A 21,894-nucleotide genomic window follows, 5' to 3' on the forward strand; every position below is an offset into this window, starting at 1 on the left:
TTGGAATCTCCGAATGTGACGTTAAGGATATAACTGCCTATGAGATTATCCTGGATTATCTAAGTGAGCCTGAAATCAAGTGACAAGTGTCCTCAGAAGAGAAGGCTAGAGCAGAAGACACAAGAGGAAGTCATGTGAAGATGGGGACCCAAACTGGAAGGGTATAAGCTACAGGTCACAAAAAGCCAAGGAACACCTGAAGCCACCAGAAACAGGCAAGGAAGAAGTCTCTCTTGGAACTTTCAGGGTTCTCCAGCACCTTGAGTTCTGACTCTACCCTCAGAACTGTGGGAGAATAAATTCCCACTGTATTATGCCACCCAGTTTGTAATAACTTGTTACAGCAGCCACAAATAACCAAGCACTCCCCCAGGGTTCTGAATGCCTCAGTATGACTTTAGAGTCACTGGGACCTTTGTCACTTTAAATCTCATTTCTTAACACCCCTGACTGGCACCTCTTTGCCTCCACTGTAATATCCAAACACTTCAAGAGGGCACCCAGAGACTACCTGGATTTGACCCCACCTCTCTTTTTCTATAGCAGTCAGGTCCCCCAGACACACCATACCATACCTCGGCCCCATAGCCAATGTTCTTCCAGTCAGAGATCCTTCACACAGACTGTTCTCTCTCCCTGAAATTTCCTTTCATATCCTCAGCACTATCCACTCCTACATATCTTGCAAACCCCAGAATACCTCCTCTATCAGATTTGATTTAAAAATATATATACAGATCACTCCCTATTGTTTCCACAGCACTTTGAAGATTTTTCTTCAACAATATCTGAGTTGCTGTCCTTCCTCATTCACTGGTCCATCACTTCCACATCCACATTTCTCTACCCCAGAACTAGATGGATCCAGGAAAATCTGGTGTGGGGTGTTAGCTGGTGGCCCAGAGCATATCAGCAGTTCCCCTGGCTTACACCCATTAGAGCCACTAGGTAGCAGCACACACACTCTCAGTCCTCACACAGACAGTCACAACAACCAGTGTCTCTAGAGACTGCCCATGTCCCAAGGGAACATGAAGCTCCCTAGCTGAAAACTAATACTGCAGACTGAAAGCTCTCGGACCCTGGATCTAATGCTCCTAGAGTTATTTATTATGTCCATTCATAAAAGTTCTGAGTCTAGGTGTGTGCCAGGAATGTAACAGGCAATCAGATTTGGGTCCTACTCTCATTAAGCCATGGTTGGCAAAGAGCCTATAAAGCGCTCAATAATACTCGTTTGAATGATTGATTTGGTCTGGCATGCATTTGTACAATAATGGTCCCCTCGTAACATGGAAAATAACACCCAATAGCTAAAATGTTTCCCTTCTTCTTAAGCCTAGAACATTGCACAAGGAGGGGAGTTCCACTTTCAGGTGTGTTCCACCTTTTGAAATTAAGTACAATATTTCCACCAATCAAATTCATACTCTCAAGAACTGGGCAATCAAGTTACAAAAAGAAATCTCCTAATGTTTTAAGTAAATTTATAATTTTATGTTGGATCATATTCATAGCTAGCCAAAGACTGGACACACCTGATAGGTCCCTTGGCTGGGCGTGCCTCTATCTAGAGACCCAGTCATCAGTAAAAGACTATCTCCACCAGCCAGGCATGGTGGCATATGCGTTTAATCTCAGCAGCAAAGGCAAGCGGATCTCTGAGTTCAAGGTCAGCCTAGTCTACATAGTGACTTCCAGACCAGCCAGGATGACACAAGGAGACCCTGTCTCAGGAACACAAAACAAGCAAACAAGCAAGCAAACAAACAAACAAACAAACAGAGTATCTTAACCAGAAAAACCACCCACAACTGGAAAGCAATGGTCCCCAGTACACAAAAAGCAAAAAATGCTTAGGCCATAGCTAAGACATCCCCAGTGGCCAGGTGGAGATAGGGCTGGGGGAACCTTTGACTCAAAAACACAAAGACAAATGTCCATGAGCTTCTGGCAAACACCACAGGAGATCTGGCAAGCTGAGGAGATGAGATGCTGAGCTGAACAGACCCCACAGCAACCCAACCCTCACAGAACACTGGGTACTCTCAAGTGCAAAGGGATTCTCACTGCCAGGGCATCTTGAGGATGTTTATCAAAAATGGAAGCTGCCTAGAGAGGAGGTGAAGTGACGATGCGAGGACAAGTCAGGGGACACAAGCGCTTGGCCTCCACTGTGACAAGTCACTGTATCAGGAGGTGAGTTCCTTTTGCACTAAGAAACTTAGAACGATCCATCTGTACGTCCAAACGTTCATGGCTTCCCCAATGCTGCAACCCACAGAATCTCCCCCTGCAAGCAAACTAGAACAGGGCTCTTTCCTCTTCCCACCCAAACTCTTCCTGCCAAAAGCAGAAATAAGGGAGCCCACCGTTCAGTTTCCCTGAGCACCCAGGAGGCCCTGGTCCTGATGATCTTGATGGCGCTCTGTCTCTTGCCTATGCCCCTCACTGAGCCAGGCAGTCAGAGAAGTCTGAGAATGCAGACTCTGAATTAGGGAAGGCAAGCGCTATGATTCTTTGAGTGTGCCAAAACGTAAATGGTAAGTACCACGGCCACATTGGATTGCTTCTGGCTACAAGACCACTGGTGCCTGGCCCCAACGATGTCCTAAAGAAAGTGAACTTCTATTGTCTGTTTAACAGAACTGCAGGGAGATGCTCCTAATGTCAGCTCAGCAGCTGAAGGGTTTCATAAAGCTATTCAAACGACTCTTTCTATGGTGGCTTTTCCAGCTTCTTGCCTCATGGTTACAAGAAGGATGCAGCAGCTCCAGCTACCCTATGCTCTTACTGCCTTTCCAAACATGGGAAATTATGGATTTTTTTTCAGGGCATAAGGAAAGAGCTTTCTCTTCCTGTACCTGTAGTTTTCTCTGTGAGGAAAATATTCTTGCAGTCCAGTAGATTTCCAGTACATCTCTGTCTAGAGCAAAAGCATATGCTTAGTTGACGCTGCAAAGGAGAGAGTGAAAACCCTGACTTTGTTATATTTTTTAAGTGGGAAGCAGAAAAGGGAAAGCAGAGTAAGGGTGACAGTAAAGGGTCTGGCGCGTCCAACTACACCCAGCAGTGTGCTGTTAGGTATAACAATCAGCTTTCATTAAAACAAAAGGAACGAGAGCCTCACGTAGAGCACTTGGTGTAAGCACTGTACTCTCACCGTGGATGACTTCAGTTATGAACCTGACATCAATCGGCTCACAAAATTCCTGAATTTTCCCAGGCAGCTGGTACAAGCCCACTCCAGCACACCACTGAATTAGATAAAAATCTGATTAAAAACAAAAAGTTAAGTTTACAGTGCTCCTTCATATTTTAAGCACTGAGTAATTGCACAGTGCAATGCAGAATTGCCATACTCATGTAAGGGGCCTACCTGACCCTCCTGCGCCTAGCCAGGAGCACCTCTGTGAGAGGTGTGCCATGGCCAGCTCTCTTGAAAGACAGGAGAGACAGTTGATGAAGAAATCAGGTGTACTCAAGCCTGGCCCGGAAGGCGATTAGAGGGGCTTCTTTTTTGCTCAAATTTCTATCTTCAGGGGCTCAGAGAGCAAAGGGCTTATATAAGAGAAAAATGATGTAGGGCGTAGGAAGGCTAGGCTAGGCAGGGTCTTGTCTTCTGGGATGTATCCACATTCCTCTTCCCATGTAAGAGCATCACTGTGGACCTGAACCTCTGATGGCTAGTTAGCTAAAACAGGCAGGGGCTTCACTTAAGCACAAACAATTAGGGAGGGGCTAAAGGCAAAGGAAGGGGAAAGTCTCTGCAGGATATAGAATTCTAGGTTATGATGGGTGCATCTCCACACACTGTAAGTCCCGGCTTACTCAGCCTCAGAAGTTAAGACTGGAGGGTCCCTGAAGCCCAGGAGTTTGAGACTCAGTTTGGGCAACACAGTGAAAGGCTTAAGAGTAAACACGCATTTTTGCAAAGTCAATCAAAATTACCTACTAATTATTCTTGGGTTACTTCCTCCAAGGACAAAAGTACTACAAGGTTACTCTTACTGCTTAGAGTGCAGATTAGTAGCACAAAGAAGAAGATAAAAAATATTCCTAATCCCATTCCCTAGTGCTATGGATTAAATGTGTTCCCCAAATTCATGTGTTGGGAACTTAATCCAGAATATAACAGTCCTAAGAGGCAGGTCCTCTGAGAATGTGATCAGGTCACCTGGCTCTGTCCTCCTCTCCTGCATCCCCTCACTCCATCTCTCCACACCCCCATACCCCCATACCATCTACGTCCCTGAATAGACCAAGACTGCTATCTCAGGAGGTCTGGAAATGGGTTGGTACCCAAAGCAGTTCAGCCCCGTCTTGTTCTTGTGCACCTGTGCAATGCCCTCCACATACCATGTGGAAAGGCTCATATCAAATGCCAATCCCTCAATCTTTGACTTCTCCAAGCATCCAAAATAGTGAAAATCTTTCTTTCCTTAAAAATTAGGGAAAGAGGCTGGGCGTGGTGGTGCACGCCTTTAATCCCAGTACAGAGAGAGGCGGATCTCTGTGAGTTCAAGGCCAGTCTACATAGTGAGTTCCAGGACAGCTGGGGCTACAGGAAGACCCTGTCTCAAAAAGACAAAAAAAATTAGGAAAAGAAATAGTACCTTAACATAAAAACTACTGGGTATTCTGTTATAGCACTATAAAATAGACTGAACCATCCTTCCATATTATGCAGACAAATTTTTAAGTAGAAATCATTCTATTTTGAATCATTCTATTTTGTTGATTTAGTGATATTTTTCCTCAATAGGTAAGTTTTCTAAGACATCAAGAAGTCAAGAATAGTTCCTGAACTCCCGTCTCACATCAACCAACTTTAGGAGTTGCTTAGTGACAACTGGAAATACTTGCAGAACCTTCTGGTTCCTTCTCAGGGAGTTATGTGGAGAGTAGGTGCCCTCTCTCTGTTCTCTCCCTTCTTGCCTCACTTGGCCTCCCTGCTCACAGCCTGAGACCACCGTTCTCCAGGCTGAAGCAATGCTGCTCCTCCCTCACTGCGGAAGGACACAGGGCCTTAGCCACTTCATCCTTTTCACTACTGCCTAATCTGCCACAGTCACAACCTCCCAACTGAAGTTCAAAGCCTTGGTAAGTGATGGGACCCTCAGCAGAAAGAGCAGGAGGCCAGAGTCCACAGTTCTCTTCCAGCTTCCCTGCATCTGTGGTACTCACACAGGCACACACCTGAAGGTGGCCACTGTTCAACTAAAGTCCGCTCTGCTCTGCCTCAACCTCTCCCCACTGGGTTGGCCTTCCGGACCTCACTTCGTGGTCCTCAGTCTTCCTGAAGGACTGCATTTCATTTCAGGTGTCGACCTATGAGGAAACATGCAACAGGACGGTAGCTCTAACCCCACTAACAGCCTTGTATGACTCCCCAGAGTCCAGCTGAGAACCTAATCTCAGCTCTAACAAAATGCCACAGTCCTACTAGGTTGAAGAAGGGTTTTGTGGCACTTTGCTCTCCTTTGCATCCAGTTAGCCAAGAGCACGTGGGAAGGAGCTGCAGTTATTTCCAGACCCAGGCATGGAATTCTACTCTGCTACAAACACTTTACAGTTTGCAGAAAATAAGCCTAGACTGAGAACGGGATTTTCAAACAGAGTTTCAAAAGCAAAAGTAACTCAACACTGACTCACCGCACAGTTTGGTACCAAGAGGTACCAATACTTAAAATAATACCCGATAAAAGATGCTAAAACAAAGTATTGCACAGAGGTAGGAATATCACGAGTCCAGTTGTTCTACAGATGAGAAACTAAAGTAATGGTCCTCAAATTTAGTATGTTTAAGAATCACCTGTCAGATGTAGTGGCACATGCTTTTAATCCCAGCATTCAGGAGGCAAAGGCAGGCAAACCTCTGTGAGTTCAAGGATAGACTGGTCTATACAGTGAGTTCTAGGCCAGACAAGCTACAAAGTGACACTCTGTCTGGAAAAGAGAAAAAGAGTCACCCAGAAAGGTTATTTAAAATGCAAATTCCTGAGTTTCTTTCCCATTAATTCTGACTGAGCTGGTCTGGGGTGCAGGTGAGGCACTGTATTTCCCTGAAATGACAATCAGTTGCATTCCTGTGCTGTGCCCAGACTGGTTAGCAACACTGGTGGTGCTGGGGATTGAACCCAAGGCCTTGGGCATACTAAGCAAGAGCTTGGCTACTAAGCTGTATCACCTACCCCACTTGGCAACATTTCTGTGGTCTCCTAGAAGAAGGCCTGGGCTTTCTAGCCTGATTCTTACCTGAGTCATCTATAACATGCATTTAAAAAAATTTTTTTAATAGTTTTTGAGAATTTCACATATAATTACTGTATGTACATCATTTCAACCTCTCCCCCTCTCCTATCCAAGTCCTCCCATCCCCTCCTCACTCCCTCTCAAATCCATGACCTCTTCTATAATTATTGTTATACACACACACACACACACACACACACACACATGTCCTATTGAGTCCATTAATGTTGTATAGCAGGTATTAAACACATAGATGTCACCCCACCCCTGAACACTAAGATATAAGGAAGTCTGTAGCAGAGCCTCGGGATCAGTAGATTGCTCTCAGGTAAGGAGGTTTCTAGAATCAGTGTCTTTCTATCTTCTGTCTTTTAGTCCTCCAGGAAGCTGGTTAACCTGTCCAGTCTTCCCAGAGAACTCAATCCCATCCTCCCCATGCTTCCACACTACACCTTCTCACATGTCTCTGAATTTTATTAATTTCTTCATCAATTAGTACCTGGCCTAACCACAGGCACAAGGCAATCACACAAATGGCAACAACAATTCCTCATGTAGCAGGCAGGCCATGGACAGGAGACACAGCACCACTAACAATGGAATTTCAGACACCTACAAGCACTAGGAAAAAACATTAACGAAGGTAAGAAACTGGCCAGGGCACACAAAGATGGGCTTCAAAGGGCCTCATATAGGACAGTCTCTGAGCTAAGAACCAAAAGAGGAAACATGACTAAGGTGGGGCACAAGGGACTGGGATCTAAACTGGGAGCCAGGCCTGTTGAAAGGAGAGAGGCTCCCGGGTTCTACTCCACAGCCAGAAGCCAGCAGGATACAAGAAGCAGAAGGTCTGAGCAGAGCCAGATCTCAAAAGGCAAGGTCTGTGGACACTGTCATCAGTGCAAGAGGCTCTGAGATGCTTTATCAAGAGATCAGCTTTTAGTAAGTAGCTGGCCCGTAGTCTATGTGACATGTCTGTGGCATGTCAACACATTTTGCATACAGCAATTTGTTCTTCCTTCCCAGCAACTCTGTGAAGTAGAAGCAAACATGAACCCCGCTTCACAGGTGAGGGCTCTGAAGCCAAGAAGCAGTAAGTGGTGGAGCCCCAACTCAGAGCCAGGTTGTGGGGCTTAGAGTCAGGCTGTGGGGTTTGGAGCATCTGTGGTGGAGGTGAGAGATGGTGGGGCTCTAAGCATCTGCATGTCATTCTAAGCGTAACAGAAAGTCAGTGGAGAGGGATTGAGACTCTCAGAAAGCTAAGAAAAGATACAACTTCTGAGAAAAGGTCCCCCAAACCCTGGCTGAGTGGGCTGATAAGCCAAACCCCTGCAATTTCAGCCATAAGAGACACCTAAGTACAGCACATTAAATGTTCAAGGGAGCAGCTCCTACAGAGGATGCCTTCCTTCTGGGCCCATGTTCTCAAAGCTGGGGCTGTGGACCAGCTAGTTAGAAATGCAAATTCTGAGGCCACTCTTCGGACTCGCTGAATCTGAGACCCAATAATCTGGGAATTTTTTTCGCGTTATTTTTTTTCTTTTGTAGTACTGGGGATCCACATGGTAAGCAAGCACCACTGGACGACACTCCTAAAATAAGATTCTGTCTTAGCAAACCCTCCTGGTGAGTGAACTCTGCCTGGAAGCTGGAGGGGGATGTGTACATAGCATGCCAACTTTCCAAAGCTGTGCTGCCCCTCTCCTAACCGGTGCTGCAACACACATTCCACACACAGTCCTTTCCCTGGGCCCTGCTGGTGGCTACTATGCCTAAAACCTCGCCATTTTGCTTACTAATTTGATTTCCTGACCATACGCACTATTCAACTGTCTAGGCCTCCAGGCCAAGGTAAAATAACTCCTTCCTTCTTCTAAGATTTAATTTCACTTTCCACCAGCCTTCAAAGCAAATGGAAGGATCCTTTCAGCATCTACCTAGACTTTCCCAGCACCCGTCACTGGGTTTCCTTTTTTATTCATTCATCCCTCTTAAATTCATACATTATGACAAATATTTGCTCCCTCAGCAGCAGTGATACCTAAAGCCTCATTCCTAAACTCAGGAACATTAGAAGAGGATCAGATGCAAATAAATCTACAATTATAAATGACTTACATGCCAGAAAGGCCTGGAAAGGCCACTGGGCTGAGACCTAACGATGACAAAGAAGCAGGCCTGACAATTTCTGACAAGTAATATTTGGTACAGAATCTAATGCCAAACTCTAGCCTAAATTCTTTACATATCTAACAACTTGGCAGAAGAGTAGTATTCTCATCCCTACACTATAAACAAAGAAAGCAGGGTACAGGCAGAATGAAAAGTGTGCGAACAAGCAGACTGGCTCGGAGCCTCCCTTCCAGACCACAAGCTAAGTGAGAGGAGCAGGGTGGAATGCTGAGGTGGGAGGAGAAAATGCAGACAGGTGTCCAGGCAGACAGACAGACATACGCCAAGAGGTCCAGGGAGGAGAAAAGTCAGCCTGAAGCCAGACAAGAAATTGAACAAGTTAGTGAGGAGCATCTGATAGATGGGAAACCCAAATGCTTTGGGAAGTACACTGGCAAGACACACTACTGGGTGTATAATGCTGACATATAGACAAGCTATAGAGAAGGAGGAATCCAAACAAGATTCCTACTTACCTGATTCCCCATAATAGAAGTTTGGAGGACAGTCTGTGTGCAGATGACAAGCTATTATAGCATCACATATAACAAAGTCCTAAGGGAGTCTGGTACACAATAAGCTCTTGAATGAACATGAGCAACTGATCAAACAGGTTAGAGCTTCCAGCTCTGCTTTTTAATGTGTCTCTACAGAATCCTCCCTGAAGGATTCCATCCAGAACCCTAAGAGGCAATTTCCAGAGCACTACTACCACTAGTTAACAATAACAACTATGTGTATAGTAATAAGGACAGCTTCTATTAGGAGGGATTTTCTTTCATGAATATGAGGGGGGAAATTCCCAAATTTGTACAAATCTTCTTTCTGCAGAGCACAATTATACTAACTTACAAATAAGCAGTTATGCAACTTTCCCAACTACAAAGATGCGAAACCGTAATTCAAATCCATGACTGTCCAACTTGGAGGCCTATTACTTCCTCCATTAAATCAGTACTTCCCAGCCAGATGTACTGCACCCTAGGGGTACAGATCTATAACCTTGGCACTTTAGAGGCTGAGGCAAAAGAATCCTGAGTTCACGATCAGCCTGGGTACTGAGTGAGACCTAGTCTCAAATCAATAAATGAACAAACAAACAAATAAAATCATAACTTGCCACCGTGAGGAACACATCTCTTTGAAGGACAGCAGAATCACTTTAGATACACAGAAGAAATTTTTAAAACATTAATAGTTATGGTCTCCTTTGAATCTGTATAACTATATATCTTGTGTTTCTCTATAATAGCAAGTAAATATGTATATGGGATTTGATAACTATTTTACACAAACATACACATATTGCAGTAAATTGCAAAATTCGAGACTGCCAAGGAGACACAACAGTTAATAAAAGAATAAAAGTACAGTTGTACAAGAACTGAGTAGAAATTTTGAGAGGTAGTCTAATGCATAAATAACTGAAGCTTTAGGAATCTGCTCACCAACCATCTAAGAACAGCCAAGCACCTGTTCCATATTGTACCCAAATTTGACTACAGCCACATAGGACTCTCTGCTCAAGAGATAAAATATCAGTTGCCTGGGGGAAAGCGAATGACAGCAGAACAACATAACTTAAGTCATCCTTTACACGGTATTGATTTTGACATAAGTACTGCACTGGTAATCCAACTTTGCTTATTCACCACACACCAGTTAAATCAAGTTTTTCTGGGTTTCAATCTCATTTTGACAAAAGTATAAAAAGCACCCTCTAAGGTCTATGTCTTCCAGTTTCATAAATAAGGAAAATAACCTCTGACATCCAAAATTATTTTTTGCAGGATACCAGAGGTTCCAACCCTGAAATGAGTGTCATCCTTAAAAATAAAAACTAAGTACATATGATAATCCAAGTCACCAACCCATAATAGAGAGCTGCCATGGATTATGTCAGTCCAGAAAGATGTAGCAAGACATTAATTATAAGGCGATAAAAATCAAATAAATAAATAAATAAATAAATAAATAAATGTACCTATCCTTACCAAAACTCTAAGATTTTCCTGCCAGTAATGATTAAGGTGACTTTCTTTACACCTGGCCCTTGAAAAAGGTGTATTTGTCAAAGTACTAGTCTTAGGGAGCCGGATCTACAAAGCCCTCTCATGGAATCAGTGAACCTAGAAACTTTTTGTGGAGGGTTTTGGGATTCACAGAAAGTTCCAGTATGTGGTCATTTAGTGTTCAGCTAAAGAAAACAGAAGATGAGTGGGTTGTAGCTGGCAAACTGATAGAACAGCTGGGGAGCAGGTGAACCAAAAAAAAAAAAAAAACAGGCAAGTCCCTGGGCAAATTGTACAGCCCAGGGTGATCATTACTGTAACTGGAGAGTTGTTACATAATTACTTGTTAACTCTGACAAACACCTACATAGCTTACCCTAGCCACTGTAGCCCATGTACCTGGTGCAAAAGTCAAGGTTTCTGCAATTAATTTCCTTCAAAGAAATAAACAATCCTGGAAGCTATTCCCTTCCAAGGTAACTTGCCTGCTTTTACACATACAAACGAGCCTCCAGGAATTGGGCCAACTGCCTCTAAAGACAAAATTCAGTGTTTCTCAAGATTGATTTTTCAAAAGGGAGAAAGCATACAGAGGTACATTCTGAGGGCCAAAGAGATAGGATCATCTCGCTGAAAGAGACTTCCATTCCAAACTGGAAAATGTGGACCGGGTCCCTCCCCCATCCCTGCCTCTTCAACTGGCGCAAAATACGCAAGACCTCAGTGTCCGATGTACTGCAGTCCAACATTTTTCAAAAAGTTTACGGGGATTTACCGAAGCGGCAGAAGGGAAAATACAACGGGCAGAAACGGAGGAAAGCGAGCAGGAGAATGTGGGCAAGGGAGAAGCTCGGGAAGCTCCCGGCGGCGGCGCAGTGCAAGGCCCGACACCGGGAAGCGACCCGGCCCCCGCAGAGCGAGCGCCCCAGCCGCGCGCGGGCGATGACAGGCGGCGGGTCTCGGAGGCCAGGGGCCCCGCATCCCCCGAGCCCGGCCCCCGCCTCCAATCCCCTCCCCTACCCTTCCCCCGCCGCGCAGCGATGCCCGCCGGGCCGGCTCGGCCCCGGGTCAGCGCTGCGGAGCGCGGCCCAGCATCCGCGGAGGCCGCCGGCGTCCTTACCTCCTTCTGCTTGGGGTCCTGCGGGTAGACGTCTGGCGGCCCGAGCCGGGGGCGCTTCAGCGGTCTCTGCTCATAGCTGAGAAGCCCGAAGGCGGCCATGATCTCTCATGTTAGCCGGCGAAATGAATGAGAGTTGGAGCTGGAGCAGCCGCCTCTGAGCACCAGGGAGCAGCACTTTGCAGACAGACTCCCTCTCCCGTCCTCGCTCGCTCGCTCGCTCGCCGTGGCGCTGCAGGCAGAATAAAGCAGGCTGGAGACGGCCGCGGTCCGCGCGCACTCGCGCTCCGGGGGCCGCCTTGGCGAGCACCGGGCGCGGAGCCCCGGGACAGCGGCTCCGCGGGCGGCGGCGGGGCTGGAGGTCGGCCAGGGTCCGCGGCGCCGCCTCCGTCACCCTCCACCCGGTCCCCAGGGGGAGGAGCAGCTGATGGGAACGTGTGACTTTCTTCACCAATGAACCCAAACCCACCCGGCGGGGCGCAGGATGCGGCGGGGGAGGGCCGGGGAGAAAACTTTTCTTGGCGCCTAGGCGGGAGCTCGCGTGTCTGCGGCGGGCGAGGCGGCCGCGGGCTGCGGGGGATGCTGCGCAGTGGCCCGAGGCCGCCCCCCGGCTCGCCGAGGACCGGCCGCTGGGGCGCAGAGCCGCGGGCGCGGAGGGAGCAGGGCCGAAAGGGGTGAGGACGCGAAGATGCGAGGGGCGGAGATGCGAGGATGCGAGCGCCCAGGACGCGAGGCTGCGGGCACCCAGCGCGGCCGGGGCTCCGGGCTCTGCCGGCGTCTCCGCGGCGCGGGTCCCCTCGGCTCCGGGGCGCCGCAGGCTGCCGGCTGCGGACGGCAGCGACGGCTGGAGGGGGCCGAGCTCACGGTGGCGCGGGGCCGACTTAACCCTTTGCCGTCCCTCCCGGGGCTGGGGAGGGCACAGGCCGGGACAGCGGGCGCGCGGACGACTGCGCTGCCCGGACCGCCCTCCCCACCCCCAGCAGTTTACCTGTTGGTCCCCAGCTCGCGGCTAGGCATGGGCGGGCGGCGGGGACGCTCTGGCGGCCGCAGCCTCCATCGGTCGATGTGGGAAGGGGAACTGGGTGGGAAATCGCGAGGCGTCTGTCTCGCCTGACCGGGGGACGCCGGGAAGTTTGCCGCTGCCCGGGGGCGGCGATCTCGCCCCCACGGCCCGGGAGCGCGAGCTTCCGAGTTGGCGGACGGCGGCGCCGCGGCCGCACTGAGCATGCCCAGCTCAGCGGCCGGACCGCGGAGGAGTTGGCTGCGAGCGCGGCGAGCGCTCCCATCCGCCTCTCCGGGTTTTCGCAGCCGCAGAGCGCGCGGTCCGCGGGCCCCGCGCCCCAGCCGGCCGCAGGGTTCACCTGGTGGCAGAGCCAGCGTCCTCGGGGGCTCCAGGGCCCAGGGCTGACCCTCTGCCTCGACCTCTAGTGAGGTCGCCGTCTCCGCGGCCTGGGCGAAAGCTCACCTGCGCTGAGCACAGGGATGGGGGACGCGGGGAGGGGACGATCTTGGGGGAGACTCTCGGCCGGCCCGCACTCCTTGCTGGCTGCGGGCCTGGACATCCAGATGCTGGGCCACCTGCGGGGAGCACCAGGGGAGCGGAGTGGTGGCGGAGGCGGGCCCAGCCTGTCCGGAGGGACACCGCGGGAGGAGCTCCTGCACTTGGCCAAGAATGATGGCTGCCGTTTATGGAGCCTGTCTTGGTGTTAAGGTCTTGAAGGTCCGAATCTACTTCTGTCAACAAACCTTAGAAGGTTTCACTGTGCCTTTATAAATGAAGAAATTGAACTAGCTCCAAGAGGTTCGATGACTTATCCAAAGTCACAAAGCAGGTCAGAATTTGAACCTACCACTGCCTGATCTTGTTTCCAATATACATACCCCCACTCGAAGTTGGAAGGGTTATGTGCCTGACCTGCCCTTAGACGGATTGTGTCGTGTTCCCCATACACTGAGGCCTCGACTCCCAACAGGTTTCCAGCTCTGTAGCGGGTATACATGGACTGACCTAGGACTGTAGTTTGGGGCTTTCTTACAGCACGTGCTTCTGCTGAACACTTTCTTCTACCAGGAGGCATTTTCTTGTCCACCTCCCCACCTAGGCTTCAGGCTGGGTCAGAAGTACTCGGCGTTCAGGGTCAGTGAAATAGCGATCTCTAGTACCACACTGCCACTACCTCATCCACCTCCTTCCCTTGCTTGAATAGGTGAGTGGACATTAAACTATCAATAACATGTACCCAGATAGGTACGAATTCCTAGTAAAAAAAATAAATGTGAATCCCGTTTGATACTTTTTGGAGAGCGAGTCTCGATAAATCTGTGAGCCACCATGCCTTGGCTGAGAACTTCTTAACCTGGCTAATGACTGCCTGAGCTTCCAAGCAGTGTACACAGAACAAGAATTACTCAAAGCAGATCAGAACCTCAGGAGGTTCTCAACTTAGCAGAAAAGATGAGTTCAGGGACCTGTGGACATGGCAAATAGCTGCGGAGAAGAGCATGAACAGTAAAACACTGGGTACATGGGAGCTGTAGCCTCCAAGCATGAAGCTACCTCTCCTGTATAACTTCTGAGGCTTAACAGGAATTTGACCATTTTCTCCAGTCATATCCAAGGGCTCCTCAAAGATCCCTTAGCACCAAGGGACCCCCCTCTGACTGCTTGTATCTGCTTCCTTCTGCAAACCTTGATTTGTAGGCTTCAACAAGGAGTGTCTACGGTTAGGATCAATTTTGTGCTCTTGGGCAAAGTTCCTTTAAGGTATCTCGTAGCTGGACTTCCTGGCCCTTCATTTGGTCAGCAGGAAACATATCTTTTGTCTGCGTATATTCTGCGCAGATGTTTCCTACCCATTCTTCTCTCCTTGCAACCATGAACACATTATGACAGTCACAATCGACCTTAAAAGTTCTTCAGGCCAAGTCAGAGACCAGTAAGTATCTCAGGTTGACACAAACTACGGAGGACAAACCACAAATGTCTACATCAGTGGTTCCCTAAAATTCTTTGAAAGTACAGGATAGCAAGCAGATTGCAAAACTGAGAATGAAGAATGGCTAATTGTAGAGCAGGGTGTTGATCCATCAGGAGTCCTGGTCCTATCATTCCTGTTTTACAGATTAGCCGACAGAAGGGAGCAACCAACACAGCCAAAGTCAGACCCAAACCCCCCTGACTCCCTACCTGTGCTTATTATCACCGCCAGTGTACTGCATGTGTTCCTTATCATTTATATGGCACATATAAAAGTAAGTCCCAGAAGACTCTTATGGTATCAGAGAAGAAAAGCTCCTGACAACTGGCTCTGCCGTAGCGGCATGCTTCCACTCAAGTGGAAAGAAACAATTCTCAGTGCGGTGCCTGTAGGTGAAGTAATTAAAGTTGCTGGGTTTCCCCATGGGATTGATGCTTGTCCAGGTGTATGTATTACTGTGTTTTAACAGTTTGTCTATAGGCAATCTTGCTTACTTTCAGTTTTTCTTATTTAACCCCCCCCTTACATTTAAATTCATTTGCTTTATGCCCACTTCTGACTCAAAAAAAGAAAATTCCCCACTTTCTTTTAGTAGCTTGGCAGAAGAAAGGAGAAAAGGGAAGGGAAGGGAGGGAAACGGGAAGGGGGGGAGGGCGAGGAGAGGGGACAGGACACAGGACTGGGGAGATAAGCAATACCAAAGGTCTGGGGATAGAGCCCAGCTGGAGAGCACTTGCCTAGCATATTGAAAAGCCTTTGCCTTTGGATTGGTTTGATCCCCAGCTTGGAAAACAAGGCAAAGAAAGAAAAGAGAAAAACTGTGTGCATACTGGCTTTGGCCACACATACTCTAAAGTTGGGGTGGTACAGAGAATATTGGTACGGCCTGTGTATGAATCCTCAATGCACAAACTTGCGATTGTTCCATTTTTTTTTTAATGTGGAAGAAAATTTGGTGAAAAAAGGAAGATATGATTTGGAAATGTAGGTGTTAATTTTAGAATGTTTCATCCAAACTGAGTTTTTAATAATCTTTATGCTGATAGAGATGAAAGAAATCTATATTAAGACTCAAGCAGCAGGGGCTGGAGAGATGGCCCAGCGGTTAAGAGCACTGGCTGCTCTTGCAGAGGGCCCAGGTTTAATTCCCAGCATCCACATGGCGCTAACAACTTTCTGAAACTCCAGTTTCAGGGGATCCAATGCCTTCTTCTGACCTCCATGGGTATTGCATGGCACGGGCTCACTCACATACATGGAGGCAATACACTCCCACAAAAATAATATTTTTAAAAAAACTCAAGCAATAAGCACCAATAGAGTTATATTGCTAGCTAAATGTATAGTTTAAATTTTTCGAGTAGCCACATTAACAAAATAAAAAGAAATGGTTGAAATTAATTTTAACAAGTTATTTAGTCCAGTGTAGCCAAAATACTGTCATTTCAACACAGACAAATAATAAGTATAGTTTTAAAACATGTATGAATGAGATATTTTGCATTTTTGGTTCAGATTAAATGTGGTGTGGATTTTATAGTCACTTTTTGAATGGTCCATAGTTATACTACCACATTCACCAACCCAGCTCTAAAAGGATCTTTTCATTTCTCAGGAATCTGAATCTGTAACGCACAGGACCTTCTTTTTAAATTTTTTTGTGAACATCATACATGATTATAATCTTCATACCATTTCCCTCAAACTCCTCCCATGTCCCCCACTCCTTCACAAATACCTCTCCCTTTCCTTGATTATTATTGTTACATATGCATACATACATTTATATATATGTATATATGCATATATGTGTATATATATATATAATTTACTGAGTGCATTCATTGGTGCACATGTGTACCTGTGCTTATGACTGCCCACTTGGAGTTAGATAACCTCTCAAGGAGCTAGTCCTTGGAGAAAATTGATTCTCCCTCCCTCAGCATCCATTGATTGCTTATAGCTCATCATCTTGAGGTACAAGCTTCCCCCCCGTGACTTTGGATTGGGGGAAATCTCATTAGATGACCATACTGTAGAGATTTTGTTGCTGTAGCTTTCTTGTCATGTCTAGAATGCATGGAGTAGCAGCAGGTGTCTTGTCCTTCTGGCTCTTACATTCTTTCCACCCCGTCTTCCAAAGTGTTCCCTGGACCTTAAGTATAGAGGTTGCATTGTAGATGTGTTACTTAGAGCTGGGCACCTCACACTCATTTATTCTTTGTGTTTGACTAGTTGTGGAACTTCATAAAAGAAACCTCTTTGATGAGTGATGAGAGGTACACTTGTCTGTAAATATAAGGATATGTATTTATAATACTGTAGGATATTACATTGGTTTATGGATGTGACAAAAAAGATTCTTCTCTAGGGTCTTTGCCATTTCCAGCCTTGTATACTTGGCTATGTTTACAGTACCACATGAGTTTCCTCCCACTGAGCCATCCTGATACCAAATGCTGGTGAGGATGTGGGGAAAGGGGAACTTTCATTGACTGCTGGGGATTGCAAACTGGTGCAAATGTTATGGAAGTCAGTGTGGAGAACTCTAAAAACTAGAAACAGGAGTTGGAGAGGATGGCTCAGTGGTTAAGAGCACTGGCTGCTCTTGCAGAGGACCTGGGTTCAGTTTCCAGCACCCACATGGCAGCTCTCCATAACTCCAGTTCCAGGGGATCCAGTGCCCTCTTCTGACTTCTGTGGGAATTGCAGACATGGATGCAGTTATACACATGCAGCCAATATATGCATACACATAAAATAATAAAATTAAAAAAACAAAAATAGATCTACCTTATGATCTGGCTATAGTATAGCTCTCCTTGGCATATACCCAAAGGTATATGTTTGTTGCTACCCTTTTCCCAATAGCTAGGAAATGGAAACAGCCTAAATGTGTTTCAACTGATGTATGAATAATGAAAATATGACACATTTACAAAATGGGGAATCTACTCAGCAGTAAAGAAAAATGAAATTTGCAGGTAAATGGATGGAACTAGAAACTAATACTAAGTGAAGTAACACAGACTCAGAAAAACAAATGATGCATGTTCCCTCTCATTTGTGGATCCTAGTTCCAAATCCTTAGATGTGAGTATATATCCTGATGTAACAACAAGAGCCAGGAAAATGGAAAGGAATCATAGGGATAGAGCGGAAGGGACTCAAGAGAGGGGAATAGTAGGAGATAGGTGTTATCAAGCAGGAAATGGGGAAAATGGGGGATAGTTTAACTATGTAGAAAATAGGGAGGGTTATACGGTGGGGGGGAGACAGGAAAAAAATAATGCTTGGGTAATGTGAACAAAAAGAGGGAAATATATTAGTTTGAAAGTCTCCACACGAGGCTGGCCTCAACCTTGCTGTGTAGCTGAGTATGACCTTGAACTTCTGATCCTCTTACTTCCACCTCCCAGTTGCTGGAATGACAGGTGTTTGCCACCAGGCCTGACCACAAAGTGCTGGAGACCGAACCAAGAAATTCACGCTCGCAAGCACTCTGTCAAGCTATATCCATCCCCAGCCCACATACAGGATCGTAATAAGATGACTGAAGAAGCAGGTAGGTATCCACATTAACAGGACTGAGCAATGGAGAGAAGAACAAGAGGAAGACGAAGAGCAAACAACTCAGGAGTATAGCAGGTACCCAAAAAGCAGTTGTTTCTAGAAAAACTACAACTGCAGAAGGGCCAAGGACAACGATAAACTTGAGGACTAGAATTCGAAGGATGAGCTGAGAGTTACCAAACAGAAAACTGAACCGTTGGCAAGGCTAAAGATTTAACTATTCCCTAGCAAAATGATGTTCACCGCAAAAAAAAAAAAAAAAAAAAAAAACCAAAACCCAAAGCTGACTGGTTTGTGGAAAGGGTAGGCATGCACACATACAGGTCACTGTTGATCTGAGCCACACTCTCAGCTTCTCAGCACTAGAATCTTAATTTGTCAGCTAACCCGGAACTGTTCATACTCTATAAGGCAGACATATGCTAAGACACTCAAGAGTCTAGGAAATCCGAACACTGATTCACTGATACACGGGGATACACATTTCCAGAGACTCATTTCCCCCTTTCTGATTACCTCCTTACTAAGCTTAAAGTTAATTGTAAAACTAAAGTGGCACACAGAAGTGAGTAAGCATAAATTTGGAGGTTGGTCATTCCAGGGAGCAGTTTCTCAGACTGCCCCATTGTAGAACTCCACTACCTTGTGACAGGAATGACACTCTGGCCACTTGGTAGCCAGTTGCTCCCATCAGTGAATATACTTTATTGTCTGACATCTTTACTCTTCATTACACCAGAGCTTCCTGGGGGTTCACCGACATGTTTTGGGTTTTTTTGCTTTTTGGTTGTTTGGGTTTGGTTTAAGTTGGGTGCTTTTGTTTTGTTTTGTTTTAAACAGGAGCTTCCTATATAACTCAGGCAAGCCTTGAAAGCATGAGCCTCCTGCTTCAGCCTTCCAAGTGCTAGGATTACAGGAAATGTGCCACCACAGCTAGCTTTAAAAAATTGGTTTTGCCCATTTGTTTTGTTTTGAACTTGCATGGCCACTTCTGGACTCTTAAGAAAATCTGCCCACACTGAGGCTGCATTCACCAGGGAACGCTAACGGAGCTGCTACTTTAAGCCCAATGACCAGCTGTCCTCAAGGTTGACTCACATGCCTGGTCTCTAGTGCTTTTGACAGTAAGATCCCAGCTACATGGAGAGCTGTGTGGAACATAGGCCTGGCTTCCAACTCTTCTGCTGAGAAAGAAAGATATTAATTTTGATCTCCAGAATAGATAATGACGTTTACACATTTCTATTGTTAACTAGTCAAGAATCCAGTCTTCATCATCTGTTAGTTATAGATTATGAACTATCAATTATGATGGGTTATATATAAGAGTTAATCTTATGATAGTTAATCATGAAGTACTTCCATTCTCTCGGGATTTCTTTTCCAAGTTCTAGAGACATCTGTTTATATTTCTTTATATATCCCTATAAGCAATTCAAAGCATGAACAGTGTCTTGCAATGTATATAAAATTTTGATATAATACAAAGTATTTTGACAGATTGAAATTGTAAGTATCAAATTTTACATAAGAATAAACTTTTCCCCCACCTATTGGACATATCAAAGTCAATTTTGCTGTCTGCTATTTACAAAATCTAAAGATAAAATTGTTAAGAAAAATAAATGCTCTTCATCCTTTGCTCTTGGTACATTGAAGGAATAGTGCACAGATCAATCACACAAATCTGTTAGATAATCGTGTTTTTAAATTTTGATTTTTGTATATGCGTATGTATGGTGTATGTATATGTGGTATATTGGCATATATACATTCCAGTGTGCATGGAAGTCAGAGGAGGATGTTGTGTGTCTTCCTCTATCACCTCTGCCTTAGTCCTTTGAGATAGGACCTCTCACTGCACCTGGAGCTAGGCTGGTGGCCAGCAAGCCCAGTGATCCTCCTGCCTTTGCCTCCCACAGTACTGGGGTTACACGCCCGTGAGTGGCGATGGCTGACTTTTCACACAGGTGCTACAGATTTGATTTCAGGTGCTCATGCTTGCACAGCAAGTGCTTTTACTCACTGAGCCATCGCCTTGGTCTCCTTAATAGTACTTTTAAATTACTGCCCGTTGTTACCACCATGCCTTTCTCAGGGCTGTTAACAGAAAAGTCACAAGTTTAATTTTCATCTTCATTCATTTCTTCCACTCACCTCTGGCAGAGTTACTGTCAGTCAAAACGGGCATCAAGAAAATAGAAGAAACGAAACACAGAATTGTGAACTCTTCAAACAAGAAAATGGAACTTGACTAAACTTGATTGCAAATGATTGGATAAAGATGGTGCCTCAGACCTGCCTTCCTCCAGCATATGTGAACTTGACCCTCAGTTCCCCTTCCTCTCTGCTCCCACCCTTCCTCAGCTAGGCACCATCATCATCTTCTGTTCCAGTCTGTCTACTCACAGCCTCTGCAGCCCTCATTGACTCTTGCTCAAAGGTCTGGCAGTCCCCAGTTGCTCAAAATAACCCTCCTTGAGCTCAGTGTCTATACTGCTCATGACTGCCCCACCCCCTAGCTGTCCCATTTCCGCCCAGTGGGACTGTAGCAGGTGGCTGAGGTTCCTGGGTTAGGAGAAAAGGGAAAGTGTGTCTTGGCTACGGTTGTGATAAGGAGATTTGTAGACTGAGTATAAAAACGGTCTCAAAGAGAATGCTGTAAATCAAGATGGAAAACTTCATCAAATCGAAGAGGAGCTCAGAATATCTGGGGAGCCATCTTGTCAAGTAAACAGGAAGTGGCCATGATAAATGTGAACAAAAGGGGCTGTGAGCCCTCTTAGTCTAAATCTTGAGTAGTTTGGGCTGCTATGACAAAATACCATAGACTGGGTATCTTAAATAACAGAAAAATATTTCTCATAATTTGGAGGCTGAGAAGCCCAAAATCAAGGTACCAATGTGTTCTGTTCCTGGCAGAACCCCTCTTGGCTTTCCCATGGAACCTAGCCGAGCAGGGAGAGTGAACATCCTTCTGCTCATGAGGGCTCCACCTTCATGACCTAAATACCTCATGAAGGTCTCCTGACAAATACCTTGAATATAGCCCATCAGAATGAATTTAGGGGGATGTTTAGTTCTTAGTGCATATGCATACCAGAGCAACCAGAGGGCAGACACACCCCAACTTTTCACTACAGAATCAGTTCTTATTTCTATCCCCATGTAAGGCCTATTGATTGTTTCTTTTCCAAGAGTCTATATTCATCCAGTCCTTAATAAAACCTCAGATACAGCTTCAGCATTCCTTCAGGTTACCCATGTACCCCAACTTGTCTCCCTGAACCCAGCCACCTCTCTATTCAAAACTTAATACATGAAGTTACTAGATTAAGTTTGAAAATTTTCTCATTTTATCACAGCACTCCTTGCTGAAAAACCATTGTTGAAGCTTTACTACTTTAAGTGTAAAGTTTAAACTTCTCAGTATTAAAATCAAGGAATTTTCATAATGTGCTACAAAGATCAGGGCTGGTATGGACTAGGCTGGGAGGTCAACTGAGACATCATCCAGGGATACATTTAGCTTCTCTTTAAAGTCATCAGTTTCACTCATGGGGGGGGGCACTGCAGGGGCCCATGCTATGTCTGAAACTGCTTAACCAGTCTGACTGAGGTCATGTCCAACTCCACTGCCTCTTATTCTTACATGAGATTGTAGGAGTTGGGACCTTCAGACGTTCTGGCTCACTCTAGGATGAACCTAGGGAGGAGCAGAAATAAGAAACATTCTTGGCCGGGCAGAGGCAGGTAGATTTTTGTGAGTTCAAGGCCAACCTCGTCT

At 46.1% G+C, this 21,894-nt stretch overlaps 1 protein-coding gene across 10 annotated transcripts in view; it reads right to left on the bottom strand.

Moving 5' to 3' along the window:
- Med12l (mediator complex subunit 12L) overlaps positions 1-12,761 on the bottom strand; it is a 343,300-nt gene extending 330,539 nt beyond the window's left edge. For 5 of the 10 annotated variants that reach the window (XM_029569368.1, XM_029569360.1, XM_029569358.1 and 2 more), the window contains exons 1-2: positions 12,545-12,761; positions 11,560-11,788 (exon numbers count right to left, since the gene is read on the bottom strand). In XM_029569368.1, the coding sequence (XP_029425228.1) occupies positions 11,560-11,658 (99 nt within the window). In that variant the 5' untranslated portion in view covers positions 11,659-11,788; positions 12,545-12,761. Of the gene's footprint in view, positions 1-11,559; positions 11,910-12,544 lie in introns of those variants that run through there. The other 5 variants (XM_029569352.1, XM_029569336.1, XM_029569356.1 and 2 more) reach the window with 1 other exon arrangement.
- Between the last annotated feature and the right edge of the window lie 9,133 nt (positions 12,762-21,894).

The sequence above is a fragment of the Nannospalax galili genome, unplaced genomic scaffold, assembly GCF_000622305.1.
Source record: "Nannospalax galili isolate Female #2095 unplaced genomic scaffold, S.galili_v1.0 scaffold351, whole genome shotgun sequence".
Taxonomy (NCBI): Eukaryota; Metazoa; Chordata; class Mammalia; order Rodentia; family Spalacidae; genus Nannospalax; species Nannospalax galili.